At 40.9% G+C, this 24,953-nt stretch overlaps 1 protein-coding gene across 2 annotated transcripts in view; it reads left to right on the top strand.

Annotated features, from left to right (window-relative positions):
• The first annotated feature begins 13,408 nt into the window (after positions 1-13,408).
• ITGA6 (integrin subunit alpha 6) overlaps positions 13,409-24,953 on the top strand; it is a 73,801-nt gene continuing 62,256 nt past the window's right edge. The window contains exon 1 of one of the 2 annotated variants that reach the window (XM_075180630.1): positions 13,409-13,908. In XM_075180630.1, coding sequence (XP_075036731.1) covers positions 13,727-13,908 — 182 coding nt within the window. In that variant the 5' untranslated portion in view covers positions 13,409-13,726. The remainder of the gene's footprint in view (positions 13,909-24,953) is intronic. The other variant, XM_075180631.1, reaches the window with a different exon arrangement.

The raw sequence follows: 24,953 nt of genomic DNA, 5'->3' as shown, positions 1-24,953 counted from the left end.
TATTTTAGACTGTTGGTTTTTTTGTTTTCTCTGTCCCTAAAGATGAAAGAGAATATATAGCAATATGAGGTACTAAATGTTTTTTTCAAATAACAGGAGTTCTGATTTTGTAGATTATTATATTTAGTAAGTCAATCTTAAAACAAATCATTTTACAGACGACCAGTTTAGGAAGCCAATTCCTGGTGTAATATAGCAACATCAATGTTGGTTGGTTAGCAGCCAGGGTGCCACAATCTGCACCATGTACAAGCTTTTTCCAGAAGACCTTGGTAAAGAGCATTGCAGTAGTCTAGCCGTGAGGGTACAAAAGCATGAATTCATTATATAATATCGTTAACTAAAATCAGATGTTTGTGAGTTTTGTGATGTAACTGAGATGGGTGAAGATTTGATTGTTACTGAGACTTTGTGATTAAGGAACAGATTAGCACACAGCGTCTGCTTTTGCTGCCATCTTCTTGTCAAGCTCTGTCCTTTGTGTTGTTAAGATTCAGTCTGAGTCACCCACCATTCATACAATACTGCAGATCAGCTAGGCAGGCATTCGTTATTGATGCTGGGTGGTCAGTGTAATTTCTTCCTCTACATATGGGCTGGTTGAATTTATAACAGTATAAAGTGGTGGTCATCTTGGAGAAGCACGACAGTATAGTATATTGCAATCAGGGCAACAGGCCACAGTAATGACGTGTTAGTCTCTGGGCTATAATAGGCTATTATTTACCTTTTTTATGTACTAAGCTTGTCACTTTCTAATCTTGCTCATGTATGTGCACTCTAATTTTTTTGCTGTTGTTTCATCTTTGATAGTAGAAACATAGCCTACAGCAGCCTTCATCTGTTCTGGGATAAGTTAGATGGCATTCTTAGATATTATGATGAAATCAAGCCCAGTGGTGGCAGGGAAGTGCTGGTGACCTTGATTGACATTTTCTGCCAGTTTTGCCACTTTTCTGCCATCCTCCAGGTTGCAGTACTGCATGCCCCAAAATTACACATCTACATTACAGATGTATGTACTGTACCATTATAATGGAAACAATAAAAGTAAAAAATATCACATTTTATTAAAGGAACTTAAGAAAACATAAGAATTTGTTGTCAACTTGTCACCTCTGCAATTCTACTGCCCATCCCAGCTCTATGTGGCCAGTCCACAAATCCTGCTTCAGCACTTATTTTTTGGTTTACATTCTCTATTGTGTAGTCTTTTGTGTAGATTTCATTTAACAGAATAAGGGGCATATTCAATCAGCCACTCAGTGCCTCCAGAAGGGTCGCGAAGGAACTCCGCTGTGATATAACATTGCAGATCTCTCTTCACCCCCCATAGGGGTGCAAGGAAAAATCTGAGATGATCGGGTACTGTATCACCAGAAAACGTGTGCAGCATCGCGGCTGATTGAATATGCCCCAATGAATTAGCAAGAAATCCCTGCATGTTCTCTACGTCACCTATTATTACGTCTTACACACTGTACTTGCGTCTGTGCTTCAGGTTTAGGTTGTCTTATGCTGCTGTGCGTCCGCTATGTCCTTCTTGTGCCTTTTCAGTGTTATGTATTCAGAGGCTAGATTGATTTTCATTGCAAATTGTTCTTCCTCTGCTGAGTCACTCTGTCAGTCTCTACATTGGCTGCCTGTTTTTCAACGAATCCGATATATAATTCTTCTACTAACATACAAGGCCGTCAACAAAACTGCACCAGCATACATCTCCTCACTTGTCTCAAAATATCTCCCAACTGGACACCTCCGTTCTGCGTCTCTCTTCCACTCTCATCACTTCCTTCCATTCCCGGTTACAGGACTTTTTTCAGGCTGCACCCACTCTATGGAATTCCCTCCCTCGCACAAAAAGACTTTCCTCTAGTCTTCAAACCTTCAAGCATTCTCTGAAAACTCACCTCTTCATGCAAGCTTATAATATTCCTCAACCACCCTCTTAATCTCCCTAGGTTACCGTATTACCACCCTCTACACATTAACACAAGACAACAACCCTCTGACCAACATAGTTGTGTGACTGATCATACAGTCCACTAAATACTTTATAACCTTTGCATTCTAGCTGGACAAATATGCAGTATGATGTAGTACTTAATCTTGTGTATCAAACCATTGTCCTACAGATTGTAAGCCTGCGAGCAGGGCCCTCTTACATCTGTTTATGTACTACCCATTATTGTTTTATTACTGTATGACCCAATTGTACAGGGCTACGGAATCTGCGCTATATAAATAAATGTTAATGATGATGATGATGATGATGAAGTATTCTTTGTTATATATTATCTGCTCCTTTATTGTATGCCACTCCCAATTTTTGTTGTGCCTTATACATAAACAATAATAACAACAATAATAAAGGTGCTATATGAATATAACAAAAGAATAAAACAATTCTATAAAGTCCACAGTTATTAAATCGCTCTTTGTTAGCTTAGAATTCTCATCTGTCACAATTTGCAGAAGATTGTTCTATAATTTATGTACTGTAATAACATAAATTGGTAATGAGATGCTAAGCCAGGGTCACTGAAGCATAGAACTAATTAAATCGCTTCTGGTTAGTGTATACATTACTTTGGAAGTTGATGTGTAACAGTAATGATTGTATAAGATTACTTTGAAAGGCTCTATAATGTCTTCACTGTGTTTTCAGTACAGTCAGGGTATTTTTATGCTGACTGCTATTGTCAATGCACACAGGCCAGGTTCTAAGAATCTCTTTGTTCGAGTAAAGACGTCTTAAATGAGAAGTATGTGTAGAGATAGAGCATGCTTGTTATTTGCTTTCCGCTGGGTAGCAGGAAGATAAACATTAAGGGCTAGATTTACTAAGCTGCGGGTTTGAAAAAGTGGGGATGTTGCCTATAGCAACCAATCAGATTCTAGCTGTCATTTTGTAGAAGGTACTTAATAAATGAAAGCTAGAATCTGATTGGTTGCTATAGGCAACATCCCCACTTTTTCAAACCCGCAGCTTAGTAAATCTAGCCCTAAGAGTGAGGACATGCATCTATTACATAGGTTTCAAACCTTTGCAACAGCCCCACTGCAAATCAGTGGTTAAACTAATAGTGTGGGTTCTAAGGAGAGACTCCCATGTTCTTGCACCCAGAGGGGGCTAAAATATAATCTTGGTCTCACTTCCCAGTTAATAAAAATGTACTCAGTGTAATAAAAATGTACTCAGTGATTAACTATGAGTTGTGAATTTTTCTCTTAATTATTAAAATTATCTTTCATTCATAAGGCACCAGGACGCTTCTGCAGCGCAGGGGGTTAGAACATATAACAAAATGACAAGATAACAAGTACAAAAGAGACAACATTATATAGATAAAAACAACAAATGTAGATAACAACATAAATACAGCCCGCAAAATTACATAATTATAAAAGGAACAGACTAAGGGGGGTATTCAATTGTTAGCGAGTTCCGCTAAATACTCGCGCTCTAAAAATATTACCGGTAATACGGTAATATCTCACAGGATTTCAGCTCGCAGCTCCCTGAGCTGCGAGCTGAAATCCAGCGGGTAAATTACCGTATTAACGGTATTTACGCGCATATTATCGTATTACCGGTAATATTTTTAGAGCGCGAGTATTTAGCGGAACTCACTAACAATTGAATACCCCCCTAAGAGGTATATTTACTAAAGTGTGGGTTTGAAAAAGTGGAGCTGTTGCCTATAGCAACCAATCAGATTCTAGCTGTCATTTTGTAGAATGTACTAAACAAATGATAACCGGAATCTGTTTGGCTTGTACAGGCAACATCTCCACCTGCAGTTTAATAAACATACCACTAGGAGAGAGTTAAATTAGTAATGTATTTTAATACTTTATGAAGAAATCAAGATAAGTATTAATGTCTGCAGTCACTAACCTTATAAGGTTTTACTGAACTTAACAAATTGAAACAGAAAACATTGGTTGTTAGTTTCTGATGTAAAGATAAACCTGACTGAAAAGGAAACATTATTATGCAGAAACTGCAGAAAGTAGGTGAATCATTGATTCATATAACTTCATATCACACATGGGGGTAAATGTATCAAGCTGAGAGTTTTCCGGCGGGTTTGAAAAGTGGAGATGTTGCCTATAGCAACCAATCAGATTCTAGCTGTCATTTTGTAGAATGTACTAAATAAATGATAACTAAAATCTGATTGGTTTTTCAAACCCGCCGAAAAAATCTCAGGTTGATAAATTTACCCCCTGGTCTCTGAGTGGTCAAGATGTGCGACGCACATGCACATATTGGGCCTGATTCATTAAATCTAGTAGGCCCATTTACATAAGGTGTTTTGCAGTATTTCACTCTGCGTATGTGCAAAGCCGGAACATAAGCCAGTGAACGCAATTCATGGCATAGTTGCCTACACTACCGGAATGTCCGGAAGACTCCCGAATTTTTGTGAGTTCTCCTGGACTCCCGAGAGAGCAGGCAAAAATCCTGGATCCAGCTGTCTCCGTTGTTGAAGATGGGTGGGGGTGGGACTAAACGCGGCATCATGGCCCCGCCCCCTGCTGCGATTGGCCGAAATTGCATAGGATTGACAAGGTGCAGAGCCTAACGGCGCACCACGCGTGGCCACGCCCCTTCGACGGACGCCCTCCCGGACAGCTGCCTTCAAAAGTAGGTAAGTATGATTCGTGGTCATAAATGACACTCACACAGCCTACGATTTTAAGGGCGTAACAGAGGAGGAGGGGTCTTATGCATGTAGTCAATGTACAATCAGGGCGTGCCAAGCTGGAGCACACACAGCAGCTTCCAATTCAAGCTTTGGGCATCTCCATAGTATGTGTTTTCCTGTCATATCACCTGCACCAGCTACAGGTTTGATGTAAGCAGGGGCGGATCTAGACATTTGTCCTTCCCGGGGCAATTTTAGGGGGGTGGGGGATTTAGGCCCCGCCCCCTTTCTGATGTCTAAGGATGCCGGCCGCTGCACAGTATGTGCAGGTCCGTTCAGCAGTGAAAGTGTGCTGTCCTGGTGCTCTGATTGTGTTTAAAACACAATCAGAGCAGCCGGGCAGCACACTGTCACTGCTGAACGGACCTGCACAGTGTGCAGCCGACGGCAGCAAGCCCCTGGTAGGGGGGCGATCGCCCCTCCCCCCTGGATCCGCCACTGGATGTAAGTGCCGAGTGATAGTGATGACGGTCGTGTATGAATTCTAGAACATGTGTTTGGAATCAAGAGCAACTGTAAAAATGCATTTTATGTATAGTAGGCATTAATAACATCCTGATAAATGTAATTCATGGGGAACATTTTACATTAATGACTATATTATTAACAGGTGACATTAATTGATTAATTTTTTTCTGTGCGTTCTTTTGTGACTTTATATTGCACCTATGTATTATACATATTGTACATAACCAGCCGTGTACTATGTCAGTCTAAAGTAGTCAAGTGCCATATATGCAGAGCGTATCAAGACCAGTCTTCAACAAGAGATGTTTGTTAAGATCCGCTTGTAGTTGAATACAGACGTGCGTATGCCTGATTTACATGCGTTTTAAAAAAAAAACAAAAACAAACCAATACCTTAGGCAAACCAAGGGAGGTTTCCTAGTGCCTAAAAATCCCCCTCCAAGCCTGGGGCACTGTATAATTGAGATGGTTGGACCCTGCCCCCGCTTCACACGGCTCTGCTTGAAAAGGGAGAGCTGCGTGCACCTAACAGTAGTCCGTGCAGCATTGCCCATGTATGTTATGGGGATAGGAAGAGTTGGAGAGCAGCCAAGCACTGTCTAAAATTATAGCCACGCCCCCATGCATAATGGTCACGCCCACTGGTGGCGTGGTGTGGAAACCCCCCTCTTCAAATCCTGCGTTTGCCCCTGCTCGTTTGGCGTTCCTTAATGAATCAGGGTCATTATATCCATGTTCATTACATGATTAAAAATAAAAGAGCATGACGTTACTCAGCTTGTCATAGACTAATGCGATACAGCCCACTCCACTATGCTGACCCAACAGAGGAAACAATGTTTGTTTTTTAGTCTCTGCTGATTGGATGGCAAGGTGTGAACCCTGCAGGCTATGCCATCCAATCAGACCACACGCTGCATCTCTTCTAGTGCATGGGCTGCCCTGGAAATAGTTGACTTGGGAGTCACAGAGGTGCTGAGGAGGAGGAAGAGCCTGCAGCCAGGTGACAGGACAGCAGTCACCAGGGGATTTGTTACTGGGAAGGAGTGGGAAGGGAGGAGAGAGAAAAGGATACAGGCAGTGGAAGGGGTGACATAGGAAGAGCTGGATTATGAAAAGAGGTTTTGGAGGACAGAGCAGAGGGGGTGGAAGAAAAAAGCAGGGAAAAAATGTAAAAATATAAAAAGAATATTGTGGGTAGAAAGAGACATATGGGTGGGAAGGGTCTTGGTGAATACGCTGGGGGAGGGGAATGGAGCATTGTGAGAAGATTATTTTTTTTTTTTTTGTTGCTTTTTTTCTGAAATCAGGCATTTGTAAGACCCTCTAGAAACCCTGCAATCGCCCCTGTGAACTGGGGATGTTCCAGGCTTGTGAGGGCAGCATATCAATGACTGGTAAAGGCAGCGTGTAATTAATGGCTGTACTTCACATCTAATTACACGCTGCTATTCCCAGCTGGAATGCCCCAACACCACTTCAACTTCTCCCCAGCCAATTGCTGTCAAGAGCAGAATGAAACAACATACAATCCCATTAGTAAGAGTGTACCACCAAGAATAGAGACAGAACACACTTATAGGTCCATTAAACCCCTCCTCTGCCACAAATATGCCCCTAAGCCTCTTGTTGTGAAGGGCTTTAATGTAGGGCCGTGATCGCTGCACCCCCCTTATAAAAGAACACCAGCAGAAGATGGTCCCCATGTTGGCCCAGGAGAACGTCTTCCTAGTGAAACCCACTGCTGGAGGAAAGGGGGCAAGGGCATGTTTTTTGCGGAAAGTGGAGGGAGGGGGGGGGGGATTGTTGACATTTTTTTCAGGGCTTACTCTCCTTTAAATGAATCCAAAATAAATGAATTACAAACCATGGGCCTGATTCATTAAGGATCTTAAATTAAGAAGATTCTTATTAAAGTCTCCTGGACAAAACCATGTTACAATGCAAGGGGTGCAAATTAGTTTTCTGTTTTGCACATAAGTTAAATACTGGCTGTTTTTTCATGTAGCACACAAATACTTGATAGCTTATTTGTATACTGAAATTTAAAGTTGATATTTGTGTGATACATGAAAAAACAGTCAGTATTTAACTTATGTGCAAAACAGAAAACTAATTTGCACCCCTTGCATTGTAACATGGTTTTGTCCGGGAGACTGAAATAAGAAACTTCTTAATTTAAGATCCTTAATGAATCAGGCCCCATATATTAAAACAAATCCCTGTATCTCAATGTCTCACTCAAAGAAAGCTGGTTACTTAAATACTCAGACCTCATCAGATGTGCAAAATATTACACTGTTGAGTGTTGGCAAGTTTAGGATTTCAAGTGCTGGGATGAAGAACTAGACTGTAAACGGAGAACTGTCTGCCAAACATTCCCCTTTCCATGTTCTATCACATGAATGTGTCATTCACTTTTCACATTCCTGTAACTAGCAGCAACAAAATAGTTATTTAGCAAAGGTAAACTTTGTTTTAGGCAAGAGAACTAAAGCTTCCTTTAACACCACACAAGTATCAGTGTTGAAAGCAGCCTACATACACCTCTTAATATAATTAGTCTATTCTTGGTACAGGGTTGACCTCATCTGAGCAATGACATTTCTGTATAATTACCGGCATTCAGAGGCTGGCGATCAGCTTCAAGACTTTACAGAGAAATTAATGTTTTCTCTTTAGCTTATATTTTATTGAAAGGTTATCAAAGTGTCGAGTAGGAAATTAGCAGGAAATGCAGCATTTATACCTTAAAGCAAAATATACCTGACATAGCAAGATGAGAAAATATGAACAGTTACGTTGTGTCATGGGGAGTTGAGGCAGCAAAAAGTCTTAGACTGAGGGCCTCATTTCTGTATCGCAAAACAGCGAGGGGCAAAGACATCTTTTGCCCCTATCTGCACATGTACACCTTGATTTCCACCAAAGCACATATGCCATAGTTGCCTACTCTCCCGGAATGTCCGGGAGACTCCAGAGTTTCTGGGAGGCTGGTGGGAATGAGGGGTGAGAGTGCGCCCAATGTCTAATTTGGAGGTACTTGTAAAAGTCGCGGGCTGGGACATCATATCTCTCCTGAATTTGGGAAAAAGAGAGAAGTGAACCTCCCTCCATAAGGTCCCACACCCGACTAGCCCCCTGCCTATTCCAAAAGCCAAGGTCTGGAATCAGTTGAGACAGTGCAATTGTAGAAAGACTAGAGGAAGGGAGATGAAATTCTGGCAGAAGAGTCAGCATCTTATCCCAGACAGAGAGAGAGTCTCTAACACTTGGGAAGGGCTTGGTCTACTTGGCTTATCTAACCATAGCAGGTCTAGTAGTGGGAATGGGGAAAAACTATGTTGCTCAATGTCAATCCAAGGCTTCCTTAACTGGGGAGGGGCATGCCAATCCCTAAGCTGGTCTAGGATAGCCGCAGACTAATATATTTCTATCTTAAGGGCAGCTAGTCCACCTTTTACTTTAGCTCTAAACATCTTATCTCTTGATAGTTTGGGATGTCTATTGCTCCAGATAAATTTAAACGCAATAGAATAAAAAAATTTAAGCAAAGACATAGGCACCAGATAAGGAATACAACGGAATAAGTATAGTATCTTTGGAAGAAGCATCATCTTTATGGCTGCTACTCTCCCCACCCAGGAAACCTTAAAGTTAATCCAGGATTTTGTGAGTTTATCAAACAAGCCTAACAGTGGTTGGTAATTAAGTTGGATAGTCAGGTTATGGTCAGACGGTATACATATGCCTAAGTAAGTTATGGAGAGGGAACACCAATGAAATTTATATGAAGACTTAAGGAGCTTCAAAGCATCTTGTGTGAGGGCCACCCCCCAAGCTTCCGATTTGGTAGTACACGTCCCTTACTTTTCACGTTACAGATACCAGTTGGTACCTATATCTGCCTAACCTGCATGCTTATCCAGTAACTCCAATATATGCTCCTCACACAATACCCACAACATTGGTACCCATCATTAATCGCTATTCATGCCTGTAGATTGAAGTCCCTGGCAAAGAAGATGGTGAAGTCAGTTGGCGGAAGGCCCATAGTGTTGGTTTATGGTGCTTCCTGCTTGTTGTCCATTAGGGCCTTGTTCTACTTACTTCTAAATTAAATACATACCTCTAACACTCTAGTCTAGTGTTGGCTAACCTGTGACACTCCAGGTGTTGTAAAACTACAAATCCCAGCATACCCTTCCAGCAATAGGCTGCTATATATTGGCAAAGCATGTTGGGGCTTGTAGTTTCACAACACCTGGAGTGTCACAGGTTAGCCAACACTGACCTAGTCCCTTGTGATAATTAAGTTGGCCGCTTTGTAGTTAGTATTAATAGAGCCAGTGAGACAGCTCATATTGACACATTCCATACCTCCCTTCCCATTATTTCTTATGCCTGTCAGTATTCCTCAGATTTCAACTTATTATTGATATAGAACAATTAAAAATGTTCACCTTCCTATATTCAATCTCTTGCCTCCAAATACTGTCCATGTTTCCCTGCACCAGCCTACACCTGTATTCTCTCTTTAAATCCTCCCACGGCTGCTCCAAATACCTTTTATATGCTTCACCCACCCTGTGGAATTTCTTACCTCGCTTCATTAAATTCTCCCTTCCTACAAACATGTTAGCGTCTTCTGAGAAAGCACCTTTCTAGCCTGTGATAGGGCTACCCACTATTGGATACTGTTGTACCTTCTAGAGTAAGTCACTATCAGTACTCTCATCAGCATACAGATATATTTAAAGCTTTTTAATATTACCTGCAACATTCTATTAAGGATACAAGATTCCTCTCCCCTACCGTACATGAAGGAACTTTCCACATGTAACACGGCACTGGGGTCATGGCCGGAATTAGGTGACGTGGTTCCATTAGTTCCCTGGTGAGTGTAATGGTCTGCGATGGAGACCCTACAACTTGCTCCAGCAAGCCTATTGTGGGTTGTCAGAGCTCCTCCTCCATGAACTTCTCATTTGCATGAATGAGAAGTTTACAGGGGAGGGGCTTTGACAACCAAAGAAACAAATGATTGCCATTAAAATTTAGCCTTTGATTGAAATCATTTGTTTAGTCACAGTTTTTAACAAGAATGCTTTAAGGAGCATCCATTTGTCAGTCATTTAAATATATTTTCATGTGTTCAGATTTAAAATCTTTAAAATGTAATACTTGGGCGCTACCACTCAGGCATGAATGCCAAAGTTAGCTATTAAACAACCATGTCATTCTGGCAATTTGCCTTACAGTGATCTTGGGGTGTGTCACAGAATGCAGAGGATGGCATGAAATATTTGTCGAGACTTCACAGAATTACAGAACAAGATCAGTTTTAAATTCCAAGGTCAGAAGTGTTTTAAATACAGCGACAAATTGAGTTACCAAAACTGAATATATATCCCAGTGAAAGTGAGATATCTTGTTATATAATGGGCAATAGATGTATGCAAGCATGTAACCGTTGAAAGATTAGCGTTATACAGGATGTGAGTAATGCCAAGCAATTTTCAGATGGGTAGTTCCCAGAGTAGGATTGTACAAATACATCCTGGAGATGAATTGAAACTTTATATTAAAATCACATTTGGAAAAAGCTTTACATGTTTAAGAGCCATTATCAATTGACTACAGGGATTTGCTTTGCTAGTCTGGAAATTAATAAAATTTCTCCTTCATAACCCTTTCCCTTATTGTGAGTGCACACCATTAGTATGCTAATTTAGGTATTGTTTTGGCCACTTCAATTCACAGCTGATAAACAATGGATCCTATGTAGCTAAACAGCAATTCCAGGCCCTATTAGAAAATAGGCCCACCAAGAGGTTTACAAAGTCTATTCATTTATTAACTGTGTAGGTTTTTGTTTTCAGTTTATTTTTAATGCAATACACTTTTTATTTACATATGTAAGAATAGAATACATATATTAAACAAGTTAACCCGTGCATGATACTCATGCATTCTAGTCAAATCAAGCTACTTAAGGTGTTAGAAAGGTTCTTGTCATGCATTTGGGCCATAGCCCAGGCCTCAACCACCAACCACTCCCCACTGTCACCCCCGGCAACCACCAACCACTCCCCACTGTCACCCCCGGCAACCACCAACCACTCCCAACTGTCACTTCTCCTTCAAGAAATATATATATATTTTTAAATCTTTATAAACACTTTTAACAATTAACAAATTAAATTAACAAATTAAAAACATCTTAGTATACCAAATTTCAGCCCTTTCTGAGTTTTTTTTTCCACACACACTAAGAATTTAGTAGGTCAGTGTATAACTCCGCCCAGCAAGTGGCGCTGCAGCTTGGTTTTATTTTTTCCACACACACACACACAGACAGACAGACTAACACACGCCACTAAGCATTTATATTATAGATGGGAGATGTCAGTAGGACAGATTATCTGAATGTTATGTGAGCTCACCTGGCAGAGGGGCAGGAACCGGTCATGTGATTATGTTAATGAGGACAAGGCTGGTGACAAGGGCAGTGTTATGAAGTGTGTAGGGGGATTGAGGTGACAAGGCTGGATAAGAATTAGATTGTGGAATAACAAAGTGGACCTCCTTTACAAAGTGCAAAACATATCTAATACCTGCAGTTATATGATGCTGATAAAGTCTACAGGGTTAGAGCCTGTTCCCTTGGTGATGCAAAATGTACAGTAATGATGACAAGGGTTTGGAGATGAGTATTAGTGTACAGTACACTAATACTCATCACCCGCAAAAGGCGTATGTTTTGCAGGTGCTTTCAGCTGGGTCAAGAGACCTTGGTGTATTGAAAAACAAAGTAAAAAAAAAATTAAATAAAAAAAAAAAAGTATGCACCCTCCTCCCAAACAGCATAACCAACCCTTGTGCTGCTGAAGGGGGGGGGGGGGCAATTTTTTTTTTTACATTTTTTTTTTTTTATTATTTCTCTCCTTTACAGGGCGCTGAGCTTGATACACTTGCACGCCAGCCCATAAGGAAGATAAAGAGACGTGTTTATGCTGTTTGCACAGTATTCTAAGTCAATATGTGCCACTTGGAATACTGTGTAAATTACGGGATACGATTTACGCTTATGATTTCAGTGTAAATTGCCCCTTCCCTGTCCTGTTTGCAGGCTTTCTTGAAAAGACATATAAATAAGCGGAGATACAGAGACCTATCCAATATATCAAATAACAAACATCTGCAGGGTCTTAGGGGCATATTTAACAAATAATGATAGTGCACTATCGTGCACTTACTGTGAAATTAAGGTCCCTCTGTGTGTCCCGCATATTTAAGAAGGGTGCATCGTGGATATCTGCTGCTTTGCATTGCTTTTTTGTTTTTGGGAGCAGTCACCATTCTACAGTATGGTGACTGCTCCCAACCGCAATCTAACAAGTTCAGAAAAAAAGTTTTTTCGGTAACTTGTCTTGATAATGTACGCCAGCACATTATCATTTTTGAAAGATTTCAGTGCTGTCAGCTCTGCTCCGAAGAGCAGAGCTGGACAGCGCATGTGTGGAGGGATCACATCATCCCTCCTTGTCACTCACCGCGCTCTCTCTGCGACAGAACGGAGATGTCTGTGCGCATGTGCAGCTCTTCGAACTGCACATGCGCAATTCCAGTTTAAAGAAAAATGAAGAGGACCAGGAGGAGATCCGTAGACATCGCGTTCCGAAGAGGCGGGGTGTGATTTTTTTTTTATCACAGAAACAGCAGTTTATCGGAACTGCTGTTTCTGTGATGCGCTTTTCATAAATGTGAGAAATAATTCAATGCGATAAGGATTGAAAACTATTTTTCACTTTATGATAAGATTGATAAATGTGCCCCTTAGGAGCATCCCTGGATAACTGGCTACTGTGACCTTTAAGTACAAGACAATTGTTGTCACTTTAGTAACTAGAGTACAGGAAACATAAGATCAGTAAAAACGTTCACATTTTACTGAGCCCAGATCCTGAGCCTGGAGAGACACTAATAATACAGCTCTCTAATCACAAAGCCTTTGACGGAATCACCAGTTGAATGAGCAGCCTGTAGCGCACACAAGCACACCCTGGATTTGTGCTACCTGAGGCACAGGGACATGACTAAGGTAACACAGCTTTGGATCCCTGCCCAGATCTGCTGGCTGTGCCTGTGCATGGTCTGAGCCCCTCCCTAGCACTGTACAGTTTTATATCAGTTAAGGCTCATACAGCAAAAGCCAAAGCACCTGCTGTACAGCCCGGAAGCTGGGGAGAGTCTGAGAGGAGTGGGCTGGGGCAGGGAAGCCCTGAAGAAGAGAAGAGACCTTAGTCCCCCAGGCTGCAGACAAGACTTGGGCAGCAAGGCGTGGTCTGCCTCCTCCAGCACTTCATATAAAAGCCTGATCTCTCCTGAGAACAACGGTAGCATTGAGCTGCAGCACAGCAAGTGGGACGGGTGCAAGGGAAAGGGCACAGGGAGGGGGCAGGAATAAAAGAGAGATCAGGGGGGGTTGGAAATAAAGACAGAGGGCGATCGTGAGAAATACCAGAGGATACTCTACGCACATGGAGGCTCAGGGAAGGATGGCTTTGGTTTACCTGTTCTGCTTTGGAGTTCTCTCGGGCACTTTGATCTCTGCTTTTAACCTGGATACTAGCAATGTCATCAAGAAAGGAGGAGACCCCGGGAGTTTGTTCGGCTTCTCCTTGGCCATGCACCGGCAATTGCACCCGGACGATAAGCGACTGTAAGTGCATTGCATTGTAATTCTTATGTGAGCTGCAGATCGCCCGGAGGCGACAAGTTTTAGTCATTCTCCTTTGTTATGTCAGTTGTCTGTGCAAAGTTTCTGCAGATGTTCCTCGGACTAGTTGTTCCTCTTACCCAGAGGTATTGCATTGCAGCATTGCTCTTCAAGACAACTAATAACCAGGGCTGTTGCATTGGATGCTGTTAGGATCGGAAATTCAGAATCACTGATTCTCGATGATTGACAGCTCTGATTTGCATTTGATTCTGCATTAGCCACAGGTTCACTGCAGTGTCTCGTTGTGCAAATACCCCCGACCCCCAATAGTTATGGGTACATTGCACGGCCTGATTCTAGTGTAACAGGTTCCACTCCTTCTATAACCTGAGTTGATACGTATGTACTGCAGTGATTACTCGGTGCACGGGATGTTCTGTGTAATCTATGCTGCTAGCAGGTATAGTTTAGTCCTGAAAGCTGCTAGTTTAATGTTATTATTGTCTTTGAACATCTGCCTCAGATCACTGTTAGTGAACTTTGAAACTGTAGAGTAAATGATTAAGCTGATGAATAATGCATGTAAGTCTGCCCCTTCTCACACTCAGTTTTCAGAGGAAGACTGGCAAATTGTAGTTTGTGCTGGTCACTATTATAGAAACTGTATTATTCTAGAGCAGGGACAGACAGGTTGGGGTAACTGTTGTCAAACTACAAGCCCCAGAATGTTGGAACTTGTAGTTAGTTGCACAACAGTTGGAGAGCTACAGGTTGCCCAAGGGGTGGGCACTGAACTTATTTTAGGAACAGTTGCACTAGCTCCAAGTTTCATTGTCCTTTTCTGCTGTATAAGTGTTTTTCTACGGTGACCTGATTAATTATCATCACACTAGAATGGTTAATTGCTCCACACAACCCCCCTGCCCCCACATGCAGTTTGTCCCTGTGGGAATAGGTTAGAGATTCCCTCTCCCCCGTTCGCTGATGTTTGCATTGTTGTCTGCTTGCATTGCCTTTCACACCCCAATGACTTCTCTGTGTGCTGGCTGTCAGCTCCCTAATAAAACTTCACTGTAACATTGGAATAAGAGAGGTGGGGGCTGCCCGGAAGCCACAGAAAGCATTATGTGGACTTGTACCGCAGATATAGTTGTGTATTGATGCTTTTGATACATGTTGTATTTACACTTTATTGTTTGTTGCTAGATTTTCTTTTAGTTGTTTTTCTAGTAGAAGGATGCTTTATCCAACAGACTTATTCAATATAACATTAGCCTGGAAATATGTCTGAAGAACAGTTATGTAGTAACGATTATACATATTCATGAGCTGTTCCTGTGTTTAGTGCAAATACTGAGAGCTACTGTATATTCCCTCTTATTAAAAAAAAAAACATGAATTGCCCACTTGTTGGTTTTAGTTCTGTGGGAAACAAAAAATGTTCTGTTTATCTGTGGTTACACTTAAGAGAAAATATTTGTAGCTGTCAGTTTGGTTGTTCATATTGTACACCTGTAATTCAGTGTTATTAGTGATTTGAGAGATCATGTTATACTGACTAGTGGTCAGTGACCTAGGGCCTGATTCATTAAGGATCTTAACTTGAGAAACTTCTTATTTCAGTCTCCTGGACAAAACCATGTTACAATGCAAGGGGTGCAAATTAGTATTCTGTTTTGCACATAAGTTAAATACTGACTGTTTTGTCATGTAGCACACAAATACTTGATAGCTTATTTGTATACTGAAATTTAAAGTTGATATTTGTGTGCTACATGAAAAAACAGTCAGTATTTAACTCATGTACAAAACAGAATACTAATTTGCATCCCTTGCATTGTAACATGGTTTTGTCCAGGAGATTGAAATAAGAAGTTTCTCAAGTTAAGATCCTTAATGAATCAGGCCCCTAGTGACTAGCCTGGAGTGAATTACAGAGAATTTTCTTTGTTACAACAGAGATAAGGTAACAGATTCCTACTAGCAGTGCATGCTGGGACTTGTAGTTCCACGATATATGGAGAGCCACAGGTTACTGAATCCTAGACTCTATGAATATTGTTTTAGAACAAATGTTTAGGATTATCATGAAATAGTGTGCTTTTGTATCGTAAAACCAATTTAGAGAACACACAAATCTAATAGGGATTCATCATCATCATCACCATTTATTTATATAGCGCCACTGATTCCGCAGCGCTGACTAACAGCCGATTTACCCAACTGCGAAAAGCACCATTGCCTTCGAAAATGCGATGCATCTTTTTTTTGCTGACAAAGGCTTTTCCATGCCTTAGTATGGGAAATACAATTTATCAAGTTTCACGTTTGTAAACCTGTTCTGTTAATGCCATCTCAAGTCCCCACGTATGCTCAGTGGAACAATACTAGGGTTTAGGGGCATATTTAACGATAACCGCATTTTGTACAAAATAATTTTCATTCCTCATCGCAGTGATAAGGAATGACTATTTATTAAAATTGATTTTTCGGGAAACAGCAGTCACGATAAATGGCTCTGCGAACACACAGGAGAACCTATCTACTTTCTCCTCTAAGGTCACTCTTGCAAATTGGCCACATTTGCGATAGTAACCGAAGTGGAACACAGGTCAGATGCAGTGAAGGATCCGAAGATCCCTCTACTATATCCTCTCCTCATAGGCTTCAATGGCTGACACCATCTTCAGACGGGTGGTGTTGGCTGTCGGGCACAAGTTCCGTAAATCTTTGATTTTCGGAACCTGTTAAATCACGCAAAATAGCTGTCCTCATAGAATCCTATGGGGAACTGCTATTGCATTCAAAAACAGTATCTGCTGTGATCTTTTAGTTATAAATAGAGGGGGTATTTAAAATGGCAGTAGTGCCCAGTATTTGGGGGACTAGGAGCTTGTTAATTAGGCCCCATACAGTGATTAGTAATTGTTATTGTTCTGAATAGTTTTTGCCACTGAAAAAATAATACTAAGTCATGGTGATAAGTAATCTCTGTCATGGCGATAAGTGTATATTTGATAGCTTAGAGAGTTGCAAGTATACGAAAGGTTGAGCAATGCAGATGTATGTTAAAAGCTTAATCTAATTAGATCTCCATTAGGAAGGGCTGCACTGCGAATCTGCTGTACAGTACAACCCTGCACAAATGATGTTGCCTAATAGGATAATTTTTTAGCACTATTTCCAGATTTCGGAGCCTGGAGGTGAAGGTGTCAGTGAGCATGATGCTGAAGTTAGTGGGACAAGCTCAGACATTCCTCCTATTATAAGTGGAGCGAAAAAGTATATCATATGTCTCTGTGTAGCAAAAATGTACTATCAGAAGTGCTTTTATCTTGTGAGTGTTTGTTTTTATCATGTAAGATATAGAGAATGAGAGGCTGCAGAACTTAGTAGAGATAGTCTGAGTGAAATACATTAGACAGCAGAGATGACAAATTGATTCATTCCCTCCACAGATATGTGTCTGCCCCCCGATTTTAATACTGACTATTCAATAGGAGTGGTGTCAGGTGAGCACTTTAGAATGCTGTCATTTTCTAGCCAAATATCATTGGTGCTCTAAAGTGAGGATACCCTCAGTTAGCATAACTTTAATGCAAATAGAGAACACTTTTCCCCTGTCACACCATACATAAGGGCCTATTGCTGACAATCAGCCATAAACCCGGTGAAAACAGCTCTCAGGAGAATGGTCATTGCAAAATATATGAAGGGGTAATGCAGGAGAAATCGTGGTCTACTGCATCACAGTCCCCATAGAACTCCATGAGGACTGCGATGTTAGGATGGCGTTAGATTACCTGTCTATGGGGCACATTTATCATCACTCGCAAAATATGAAAAATAGTTTTCAATCCTTATCGCATTGATAAGGATTGAACTATTTCTCATATTTATTAAAAAAGCAACACAGGAACAGCAGTTCCGAAAAACTGCTGTTCCTGTGAAGTAGAAATCATACTTACCACAGCTGCTTCGTTTCCGAAGCAGTATGTGGTCAACGGGGGTCCTGTTCTTACTCCAGTGTGCATGCGCCGAGTGAAACCCTCGGGCATGCGCACAAACATCTCTGTTCTCTATCGGCAATTATAGTTTGCAGAGAGAGAGTGTGAATGACAGGGAGGAATCATGTGATCCCTTCACACATGCACTGTCCAGCTCTGCTCGTCGGAGCAGAGCTGACAGCACTGAAACTTTTCATTAATGATAATGTGCTGGCGTACATTATCAAGACAAGTTCCCGAAAAAATCTATTTTTCGGAACTTGTTAGATTGCAAGAGGGAGCTGTCACCATACTATTGAATGGTGACTACTCCCCAAAACGAAGCAGAATGCAAAGCAGCAGATATCCACGATATCTGCTGCGATGCATCTTTAATAAATATGCGGGGGACACATCGGGGCTTGGATTCTATGTTAAGTGCACGTTAGTGCACCATCACAATTTGTTAAATATACCCCTAAGGGGTCTACTGAAGCCGGATTGGCTTCGCATGATCCCCCACCGGGATAAATCCTATGCACAACTTTAGTCGCACATACACAGTTCAGATTCGGCATTTGCCGGCAGCGTTAGGCTGTCGGTGGACACGTGAAGCAGAAATTTCACAGCAGAGGCGCTATGGTGCGACAGGCAGACAGCGTTCCACATTCACTTTAATGTTATGTTGGCGGAGCCTATATTCGCTTTAGAACTGGTCAGACAATCACAGAAGTCTTACACTTGTGTTTGAAAATGCCCTTAAGCTGGTCTCAATTAACTGATATAAAGAAATCCTTCTACATCCATTTATTAATCGAGCCCATGTTCATTCAGGATAATAGTCAGTGCTAAGATTGCAAAGACAGATATCATCTAGATGGAATGAGTCAGGTTGACGCCTATGAGATTGTTATGTACAGAGTAAACTTCCCTCTCACTGGTGGATCAATGTAATATATTGGAAACCTGTAGAGAGTATTATTACTGTTTATTTATATAGCACCATGCCAATCATATTACTCAGTACTGGACAGAACAATTAATTGACACAAACGGCTGTAGAAAACATCCAAACACAAACTCTACACAGACAGGACATATGTGGGGATCGAACCCATGACCTCAGTACTGATGCAGCAATCACTGTACTTGTAGTGCTCTCTGTAACTAAACGGTTCTCATTATAAGACATTCATTTCTATCTGCTAACATGCTCCTAGCAGCATTATAATGAGCAGTTCCAGAGTATTTAATCTTTGTGACTTGTTCTGTGCTGTGTCAGGGCAGTCTGCCTACGTGTACACAGGACCTGTTACCATTGGGTAGCAGAGAATTCCAGGACAACAAAAGATTAGTGCTATGAATGATTTGGCCTAGGATTGTAGCTGGCAGCCTTTTGTTATTCAGAGGGCTTAAGTTGGAGGAGAAATGCAGCCTATAGGACTGAAAAGTGTATTCACCCACCCCCCTCTCGCTGTGTCAGCCCGTAAGATAATAAAAGTGGGTTTTTCTAAAAAGCTTGTAATGCCTTATCAGACCATTTTATGAATGTTTTAAAACCTTATAAATGATTTTGTATAATTAAGTTGTGATTGACCCACAAGGGTTTGCAGTGTAGTGGATAGAAATCCATAGCCAAATCGCAATAGTTATCATGGTTGGCCAGGAGGCTTGGAAACATAGGAAGATCAGATGGATTCTGGGAGTGTGGGCTACTCCTCCAGGAGTGCGGGAGAACTACCCGAAAAGTGTGAGTCCCCCAGACATTCCAGGAGGTAAATTTATCAACTTGCGGGTTTGAAAAAGTGAAGATGTTGCCTATAGCAACCAGTCAGATTCCAATTATTATTTATTTAGTACATTCTAAAAAATGACAGCTAGAATCTGATTGGTTGCTACAGGCAACACCTTCACTTTTTCAAACCTGCAGCTTGATAAATATACCCCCAGGAGATTAGGCAATTCTATTATCATGTGATCGGCTCATATTAAACCCTCAGTCAGGTACATATGGCCCTTTCCACCTAGTGCAACTTGCTGTACTCCTGGCCTTACAAATTATGGTAATGTACTATTGTAGTTACCTGGGCTGAATCAATTGATGAGAAGTGTTTTTAAGCATCAATTAATTAATAAATTAATTAATAAAGAGCAGTTTGTACCAGGTGGAAGGGATCATGGTGGAGGGTCTGAAGTCATACACTTTCTAAGTATTACTAAGCTGTAATTTGATCAAGTATTGGTCAGTTTATGAATTATTAATTGTGTGTCGTAGCGTGGCCTGGAAGACCAACCAAATTATTCAAAGATCAAGTTATTGAGTGGTCATCGTGTATAGATGACCATCCTAGACTGTGTCCAGATTGTATACCTCCGGGGGCTGTCAGAGTGACTGTATGAATGGCCCTAACGATTACCTTGGGATCTATGATTTCTTTTTAAAGTTCTATATGAACCGCACTCTGCATTGAACGGACCACAACACAAGCGGAGGGCTAAAGTAAGCTAAATACCATGCAGCTTTAGCAGGGGTTTCCCTGTGGTAAAATTGGTCCTTTATTTTTTTTATTATTATTATCTGTAAGATGTATTGTAATATTTTCCTTTATGAAAGCTGAACAGAGGTGAATATATTTTCAATTTGCAAAATAAACAATAAATCACTAGCAATATTTAAAATCATTGATTCAAGTGTTTCTATTAATATGTACAGAATACATTGTGTTATTGAGCGCTATTAATCTCTCAGGATACAGTGACGGGAACCACTCCTCACCCAGCACTAACCTGCTGTAAATTTTCCTGCATTGCAATCTCACATTCCATCTGACAAAGCTGAATGACATATATAGGCTCTAAAGCTATGATTGGTAGGGGAGCATTTCTGCATTCCTCATTGCTTAGTGATTTATTATTTATTTAAGGTACAACAATGTCTTCATTGCTTATCTTGTACTTTATTGGTGTAATGTTCCCAGTGGCTACTACGGTGTTTATAAAACATGCAAAATGAGGTATAGCAGAAACACGTTCTGTGGACAGGGGCTGGGGGCACCGTGGGCCGGTCCCATAGTGGGCTACCTTGGGCTGGGTCACTGGCCTACCTGCGTTTTTTCCTTTAAAATGTTCCTAATAGGCTCCTAAACTGAGGCTGCTCCCCTCCCGGGCTAAAATTAGCCAGCCTGCACCTGGCTTTGGATACCTTTGAAGTTTGTTAAGATACGTCCAATCTCTATAAACTCTCTGTTTCAGCTTTTCTTCTGTATTTGGCTGTCCTGGCCTGTTGCAAAACAGTAAGGAAGAGAATGAGTTGATAACTGCACCATGGTAGCCAAAGGATAAATGAAATGGAAGACTTTTAAGCCTGCAATCAACAGAAAATAGGTCTAGGAAGATACATTATAAAATATAATGCTTTTAAACACTGTTTGACCTTGTGCATTACTTCTTAGGGCCTGATTCATTAAGGAAAGTAAAGCAAAAAAAAAAAAAAACTTTGCACGTGGTCAAAACCCATACTTGCCTACTCTCCCAGAATTCCTGGGAATGGTGGGGGGGCTTAATCACGTCATTAAGCTCCGCCCCTCCATTCAATGCCATGAATTTCGGCTTTCTATAGTGGGGCAGGGCTGTGGTCACCACGCCCTCACCCTACCCCATGTCACATGACTTCTCAATCATGACAATCTTAACAATTGGCATGTATGGCTCAACCATATTGCATTGCATTGGAGGGGGGAGGTAAAATGTGGGGACATATTTATATTTGGGGTAGGACATGTACATGTCCTAGATCAAATTTACATTTCAGTTTAAAAATAAAGTTACTAAGTATTTTTGTGCTACATGAAAAAACAGCCCGTATTTAACTTGCATGCAAAAATAATAAGCTAATTTGCACCCCTTGCATTGTAACATAGTTTGTCCAGGAGAAAACTTACTCATTTGTTTGCCTTACTTTCCTCAATGAATCAGGCCCTTATATAGTGTACAGAATGACCACAGAAATATAAAGCAGAGTGTTTAGTATACGTTGGTAGATGGCACGTACAAGCCACTTAGCTAAATTTATCAGAAGTTGTAATTCTCCATAAAAGGCAACACATTTGTATGTTTGTGTAGTTTGCAATAACCCTACTTTGCTTCATAACTAAGCAGAAGAAAATCTGTTTATTTTGTAGAGTGTTCAGTGTCTGATTGGACGTTCTGTGCAAGACATTATCTTGTATCTCTGTCACTGTAGGGTTGTCATGGCAACAGGCAACTTTTGGGCACATTAATGCTGATAAAGGGGTATATTTTATCAGCAAGGTCTGCTTAAATAAATAAAAAGACAAGATAAATACTGTCTGCGCAGTACATAGATTCAGTGTGTCTAGTCTTGTCTGCACATGTCTGCCAAACATTCCAGTGAGGAAGATGTAAAGAAAACAATTAGCTGTTATTTCTAAACACCTAAATGTGAAACTTTCACGTGTATGGAAGCAGAATACATTTTTTTAACTCTATCCCCCACCACTGTTTCTTATTTAACAAAGAGTTGACGCTGGAAAAATCGCAGTAACCTATTTGCCGCCACCTACCTTTTTCCCTATAAACCTCTTTGGGGCCAGCAGCATTAGACAATTTATTGAGCCTAAATAGTGGCCAAGTAATGCCATTTCGGGATGGCGTTACTGGTCTTTTACAATGGAGAGGCTTCAGTTGGACCCCTCCTGGGTGACAGCGCTCTGTGCATTTCACTTTCTCCATTCGCCGGCGGCGTTAGGATCGTGGTCAAAAGAAACAAAGCTTCAGGGGATCTTTGCCAGAGATCCCACAGTAGCCCCGGCACAGCAAAAAGCAGCGATACTGGAATATGTATTACTGTGATTTGCAGCCATACATAATGATTGCTACTGCTGATGAATAATAAATAGACACCATGAAGAGTACTGAAGGGCTCTGGGCTTTAAAACATTTTATAAGATGACTCCAGGGGGTAAATGTATCATACCCCGGTTTCTTCAACTCTCGTGAGTTCGGCGAGTTGACAGCTAAAATTTAAAGCGGCGCTGCCTTGTAAAGGGAAACTTCCCTTTACAAGGCAGCGCCGCTTTAAATTTTAGCTGTCAACTCGCTGAACTCGCGGGAGTTGAAGAAACCGGGGTATGATACATTTACCCCCATGTGTGCGTTTACCAGGTGTGTAGTGAGTGTCACTTAGCAAATGTTTTAATGCAAGCTGGCAAAACTTTGGAATCCTTGAAAGAATATGCTATCAATGGGTGAATACATTCTTATAAAAATAAGTGACCCCCATAGACATACTATGGAGGTCATCCTTGCAACTAACAATTCTAATTATTTTAATCTGCCCGTAACCCATTCCACTGTTAGAGGGCGAGATGAAAGGAAGAAGCGAATATATATAAATATATATATATATATATATATATATGTATATATATATATATATATATATATATATATATGTGGCGCTACTAATTATCATCATCTATTTATTTATATAGCGCCACTAATTCCGCAGCACTGTACAGAGGACTCAATCACATCAGTCACTGCCTCAATAGAGCTTACAGCCTAAATTCCCTAACACACAGACACACTAGGGTCAATTTGGTAGCAGCCAATTAACCTATCAGTATGTTTTTGGAGTGTGGGAGGAAACCAGAGAGTCTGGAGGAAACCCAATGTTTCACATTCATTTTTGCATTGATCTCTATGCGTTTCCTTGTGTCCCATGTCTACTCTTCAACAAGTGCTCTAAAACCACATCGGAACATGGGTGAATCCAAACCGCCACCTGTGCACATATCCTTAGGGTGGACAAAATTTCCGGGATTCTGGGACAGTAGGTAAGTATGATTTAGAGTTAGATTTAGGAGTATAGATGTAAATCCAGCTAGAATGTGCAGTTTTTCACCTTGGCAAAGTCCAGTTATACTGCAGGAAAAGCAACATTATATGAACAGATTTAGACTTTGGGGTTGGGTGGGGGGGAAGAGGGTCATCCTAAATCAACTCTAAATTGCAGTGTAAAAACAAAGCTCTCCAGTATCTGTGCTGCGTGCTGGGGCAGACAACATTTTCCCTGCATGCAAAAAATAAATATAACATTGCATTTGCACCCCTTGCATCGCTGACATGCAGATTTCCATCCTTTAACTGCATTTTCTCCTACCCTAAATTAAGAAAAACTCTAATATTATCTGTTTAACTAATTGGTTATATGAGTCTCCTTACGGAACGCTGGTGATAATAAAACCTCAGTGGCTCTTACTAATAAATTCTCAATGTCACTTATTTAAATCTCTTTAGCTATTCAATGCATGTGATGGATCGCAATACATTATTGAGGAGATGTGTTATTGGTTTACATCTTATAGCAGTATTGATCAGTTTGTCACTCATCCTGCTGCATCTTAATGAAGACTATAAACAGGAATCCACAGAGGATGCTGTACTTTAATTCAGATACATGTCAGTCCACCGCATTGACACATATATAACTTTACAATAATTAAGGTAGAGTCTGGTAAATATCAGTGGTTTCATGTAACCACAACATTTCCGTGATATTTCGGGCACACAGCATCACTGCATTGTTTAATGTCCAGAAATCATCATCATCATCATCGTTTATATAGCGCCAACATATTCCGTAGCACTTTACAATTGGGGACAAACACAGTAAACTAATAAGCGAACTGGGTAAAACAGACAAAGAGGTGAGAAGGCCCTGCTCGCAAGCTTACAATCTATGGGACAATGGGAGTTTGATACATGAGGTTAAGTCTACATTTTACATTTCGGGTCCAGACAGACTGCAAAGGTAAAAGTGACTCATAAGCTAAATGATCCTGTCACACAACAATGTTGGTCAGGGGGTAGTTGTCTTGTGTGAAATTGTGTAGAGGGTGGTAAAAGGGTAATGTAGTGAGGTTAAGAGGGTGGTTGAGGAATATTATAAGCTTGTCTGAAGAGGTGGGTTTGCAGAGAACACTTGAAAGTTTGTAGAACAGAGGAGAGTCTTATTGTGCGAGGGAGAGAATTCCA

The sequence above is a fragment of the Mixophyes fleayi genome, chromosome 7 (genome assembly GCF_038048845.1).
Source record: "Mixophyes fleayi isolate aMixFle1 chromosome 7, aMixFle1.hap1, whole genome shotgun sequence".
In the NCBI taxonomy this organism is placed as follows: domain Eukaryota; kingdom Metazoa; phylum Chordata; class Amphibia; order Anura; family Limnodynastidae; genus Mixophyes; species Mixophyes fleayi.
Note: the sequence above shows the minus strand (reverse complement) of the source record. Positions and strands in the feature narration are given on the sequence as shown.